At 32.0% G+C, this 5,516-nt stretch overlaps 1 protein-coding gene and 1 long non-coding RNA gene across 2 annotated transcripts; both read right to left on the bottom strand.

Annotated features, from left to right (window-relative positions):
- Nucleotides 1-770: 770 nt before the first annotated feature.
- Nucleotides 771-1,325, bottom strand: LOC126743781 (uncharacterized). Its single transcript, XR_007662988.1, has 2 exons — nt 1,279-1,325; nt 771-1,116 (listed from the first exon to the last, which is right to left on the bottom strand). It is a non-coding gene; the product is annotated as an uncharacterized LOC126743781 (long non-coding RNA).
- A 3,130-nt stretch (nt 1,326-4,455) lies between these two features.
- LOC126743779 (uncharacterized) lies at nt 4,456-5,025 on the bottom strand. The gene is made up of 2 exons (XM_050451002.1): nt 4,971-5,025; nt 4,456-4,808 (listed from the first exon to the last, which is right to left on the bottom strand). The coding sequence occupies exons 1-2, from the start codon at nt 4,983-4,985 to the stop codon at nt 4,515-4,517; spliced, it is 309 nt and encodes a 102-aa protein (XP_050306959.1). The 5' UTR covers nt 4,986-5,025; the 3' UTR covers nt 4,456-4,514.
- Nucleotides 5,026-5,516: the final 491 nt, after the last annotated feature.

The raw sequence follows: 5,516 nt of genomic DNA, 5'->3' as shown, positions 1-5,516 counted from the left end.
TTCATGACCTGTCAAGAGCTTTTGACTGTATTAGTCATATTGTAGTTTTAGGATAGAGGCTTTACTCTTTAACTTTCTGAAGCTTTTCTTCTTTTCTAAAGGTTCGTTGCCAATGTATATTCATTGGGCCTGCACTATCTATTCATTAAATACGGTATTTCTTAGGGCTCTATTTTGGTTGCACTCTGCTTTTACTTTATATTAAACATCTTGCAAACCTCCTTATTAGGGATAAACTCATGTGGTATGCTTATAATACGGCATAATAGGGATCCTAGTATACTTCACATATACAGTTATTGGAGGATCTAAAGACAGTTATATGATGTTGCGTTTCCAATTCAATTAAAAAGGTTGATCACTAAGAAATATTTTCCCAGTTTTGGGACTAATTGCTACTGTTGAAAAACTAGAAACTTAAAATTCGGAGGGTGGTATATTTTTTTCTATTTGAATCTTGGTAATGCCAGTACTTACCTTATCCAAATGCAGGAAGCCATCTAAACAATTTAACATTCCAAGAAACTCAAGTAGGAATCAACATACATTTCGACTACCTCAAAAAAGTAGTATGATAAGGAAGGCAATTTTTTATGAGATTATTAGTATATTTAACCATCTTTTCCTTAACACCTTAACACTCCAATTCTGAGGGTGAGTTAAATAAAAATACTTTAATACATGTTCAGATAATATTATATATTTATTAAGATTTTAAATGTAAACAAAATAACTTGTAACACTATCGTTAATTAAATATATGACAAAAAAACCTTTGAAAAAATATATTTAATAGGATTACAATAACATTTGACAAAATTGTTAGTGATGGTAGTTCTCAAGGTATTTGTACCAAACATTTTCATCTTTTCCTTGTTGTTTAACCACTTTAACATCAACACGAACCTTCTTCTCATCTGGTTCTTCATATTTATAAACTACGTTCTTATATTCTGAATCTCCCTCCTCAACTTTGTAACTGGGTCTATTGTATCTGGATTCTTTTTCTACGTAGACCACCTTATTTGAGTCGTCATGAGAACTTTTATAGTAATCATCATGATCATGTCCACCAGCTAAACTTAGAGCGATGAAGGCAAAAAGAACCACAAATATCTATAGAGAATTTAATATATAAATATTTTATATTTTAATTATTTTCATTTTACATTATTACTGAATGATTAATATAGCAAGCTATGGGTGAATTTCATTATTTATAAAACCAAAAACACTAAACAAAAAAGCTCCTAATTAAAAAAAACTGTGAAGACTTACCCCAAAAGATTTCATATTGAATGCTGTTAAGGTTTGCTTAACTTGATCTTGTTGGATCAACTGCTACTATATGAATAGCTATATCAATATTTATACCAAAATTTCCTTCATATTTAAAACAATATATTATTATGAATAAAGTAGTAAACGCGCCAGCGGATATTAAAAATGATCTTGTTATTAAATATTGAATATTCATATTATGTAAAGGAATATGTTTTATTGTGTAAAAAAGTATATAATTAATGAATAATAAATTTTAATATTTTATATTGAAAGCAAGAAGCTTAAAAAATCGTTTCCAGAAATATATAATTACCAAGATTCTTCTAAATACTGGAAAATCTCCAATAACGTAGCATTTAGTGATGCTGATTTAGTGATGAAGATTATTTTAAGTTCGGGGCCTACTGGCAGCATCGCGGATTCCTTTTTTTAGAAAGCATGTTTGCTTCCTTATTATCAAGGAAAACTGAACTCTGCAGCTCTCCTTCATTAGTTCCTCTAGAACCCTTATACACGCTTCAGTATAAGCATGGAGCTGAACTTTTTAGTCGTTTAAGCCTTATCGGCAGCTCTGCTATCCGCAGGCATTTTAACAAAGCGAATCCTTTAGCTTGAAAGATTGTAGCGTGATTTCCCAGCGCGGAGGCCCTGCTGCTTTATAGGACTCGTGCCAGATATCCAAATTTTTTTGCTTTCTCCATGTAGAACCACCCAAAGATAGTTTATTATGTAAGAAAACACTAAACAATAGATAATGAGATCTCATGAAGAATCTTAGGGGACAGACTCCAGATGCTTTAAATAACCCTCGTATAGACTCAAAGCAGATGCCCTTCTTCATTCTGATATCTACGTGATCGTACCAGGAGAGTTTAGAATCCAGTGTGATAACTTAAAATTGTACTATCCTGGAGTATTTTATCTATGATCCCAGGGATACAATGGGTAGTGTGTCAAATATATGCCTCCTCATGAAAAGCAAAAGTTCTGCTTTTTTGGCTCTTAGCCTTTCCGAGAGGCATTATCGGTTCACTATAGGCAGAGCCCGTATTATGAGGCTCTGCTTTGTGGCAGTGTCCTATCCCGGGCAAAGAACTGCCAAACCGTCAGCACGCCTACGTTGACGATACAGGCCAGACAGTACTCTTCCTTATAGGCAGTCCCTAGCCATCATCATTTTAACAACCTTACTATTAAGCTCGGCGGATACATAGCGGTACGAGAGCATGGCATTAAACTATTTGACCACGGGGTTTTGAAAAACCACTTTTACCTCTCATCATCGTTGTAGTTCTAGACAACGGCGGTCTTAAATAATCTGATAATATGCGGGTTAAGTATATTATCTAACTCATATTGAAGAAAGCATTGATATGTACTATCTATTCTGTCGCTCTGACGAAGTGACAGCGACTTCATTTGATTCTGCCATAAATTTTATTGATTGCATCAGTTATGCTTAGCTAAAGATCTTCGGAAATATCATTCCGCATCTTATATACAATATCGTTTAAATAGTCTCAAAAAAAAGTCCATAGACGTTATGTCAGGTGATCAAGAAGGCATAGTCCTCTGAATAGCAGTAAAATATGGCAGTATAGTACAATGCTTCATGTTACGCGCAATTTGACAAGACAAAGTATACTACTTTCAGCTATTTGGAGCTTTTTTAAATCTTAAGTATTTAGAAAGGGTTCGAATATAGGGTAAGGATTGTTACTATCTATATCGCGATTTAGAAAGAGGAAGCGAGAGTTTTTTTGTATTAATATTATAATAACTATAATACTATAATAATAGGGTCAAATGAAAATGTAATAAATAAAAAACTGTTGAATTGATGAATCATCCGCCGTACAGTTCTGATTTGGGATCTAATGACTTTTATTGTTCTCGCATATCAAAAATAAATGTGATCAACGATTTTCGACACCCGAAGAAGCGGTTGATGGATTTAAAACGAATGTTTTGGAGTCACCTCAATTGGAGTGGAAAAAGTGCTTCGAAAATTAGTTCAAACGCATGCAATTTATTGTGTATTGATTATCATGGAGAATATTTTTAGAAGAAAATATGCATATATAATATTCATTCTCGGGTCAAATAAAAATTTAAATAGTAGCTCTCGTATTTGTCAGATATAAAAGTCTACTAATCACCATTGGTTACTGAGAAGCTTATCATCCTGGTTTACTATGGCAAAGGTTATTCGATTTTCTAAGGAGGAAAATCATCCTTGAAAATTCACATCATTTGGATTTAGTAAAGAAATAGTATAATTAATGCTGCACATAAAATTCTGCAGCAATTGTACTCTCGGATAAATAATGTTAAGGCTTCTGCAGTTGTCTTTCATGACCTGTCAAGAGCTTTTTCCTGTATTAGTCATGCCACTCTACTAAAAAAGTACGTAACTTATATCATTGTAGCTGTAGGATACAGGCTTTACTCTTTAAGTTTCTGAAGCTTTTTTTCTTTTCTAAAGGTTCGTTGCCAATGTGTATTCATTGGGCCTGCATTATCTATTCATTAAATACGGCATTTCTTAGGGCTCTATTTTAGTTGCAATCTGCTTTTACTTTATATTAAAGGCATTCCAAACCTCCTTATTAGGGATAAACTCATGTGGTATGCTGATAATACGACATAATAGGGATCCTAGTATAGTTCACATATACAGTTATTGGAGGATCTAAAGACAGTTATATGATGTTGCGTTTCCAATTCAATTAAAAAGGTTGATCACTAAGAAATATTTTCTCAGTTTTGGGACTAATTGCTACTGTTGAAAAACTAGAAACTTAAAACTCGGAGGGTGGTATATTTTTTTCTATTTGAATCTTGGTAATGCCAGTACTTACCGTATCCAAATGCAGGAAGCCATCTAAACAATTTAACATTCCAAGAAACTCAAGTAGGAATCAACATACATTTCGACTACCTCAAAAAAGTAGTATGATAAGGAAGGCAATTTTTCATGAGATTATTAGTATATTTAACCATCTTCTTCTTAACACTCGGTTTACATATATCTCTGTTTTTAGTAATTCTAAGGGCAAGTTAAATAAAAATACTTACTAATACATGTTCAGATAATATTATATATTTATTAAGATTTTAAATGTAAACAAAATAACTAACTTGTAACACTATCGTTAATCAAATATATGACAAAAAAAACCTTTGAAAAAATATATTTAATAGGATTACAATAACATTTAACAAAATTTTTAGTGATGGTAGTCCTCAAGATACTTGTACAAAACATTTTCATCTTTTCCTTGTTGTTTAACCACTTTAACATCAACACGAACCTTCTTCTCATCTGGTTCTTCATATTTATAAACTACGTTCTTATATTCTGAATCTCCCTCCTCAACTTTGTAACTGGGCCTATTGTATCTGGATTCTTTTTCTACGTAGACCACCTTATTTGAGTCGTCATGAGAACTTTTATAGTAATCATCATGATCATGTCCACCAGCTAAACTTAGAGCGATGAAGGCAAAAAGAACCACAAATATCTATAGAGAATTTAATATATAAATATTTTATATTTTAATTATTTTCATTTTACATCATTACTAAATGATTAATATAGCAAGCTATGGGTGAATTTCATTATTTATAAAACCAAAAACACTAAACAAAAAAGCTCCTAATTAAAAAAAATTGTGAAGACTTACCCCAAAAGATTTCATATTGAATGCTGTTAAGGTTTGCTTAACTTGATATTGTTGGATCAACTGCTACTTTATGAACAGCTATATCAATATTTATACCAAAACTTCCTTCATATTTAAAACAATATATTATTATGAATAAAGTAGTAAACGCGCCAGCGGATATTAAAAATGATCTTGTTATTAAAGATTGAATATTCATAATATGTAAAGGAATATGTTTTATTGTGTAAAAAAGTATATAATTAATTAATAATAAATTTTAATATTTTATATTGAAAGCAAGAAGCTTAAAAAATCGTTTCCAGAAATATATAATTATCTTAAAGGGAGTAATAGGAATGTTAGCAGTGTGTAGCCAAGGTGGCTGTTGTACCAATAGATCTCCTGATAAACTCGTCATGCCTCATCGAAGGTTACCAGAGGCCAATAGCCTCGGAAGAGCCAATAAGGCTTCAGGTCTGAGAGATTTTAATTGCAGGACAAAGTGTAAAGTGTGTATGACGTAGCCTTTAGTGATGCTGATTTAGTGATGAAGATGATTTTAAG

The sequence above is a fragment of the Anthonomus grandis genome, chromosome 13 (genome assembly GCF_022605725.1).
Source record: "Anthonomus grandis grandis chromosome 13, icAntGran1.3, whole genome shotgun sequence".
NCBI classification, from domain to species: domain Eukaryota; kingdom Metazoa; phylum Arthropoda; class Insecta; order Coleoptera; family Curculionidae; genus Anthonomus; species Anthonomus grandis.
Note: the sequence above shows the minus strand (reverse complement) of the source record. Positions and strands in the feature narration are given on the sequence as shown.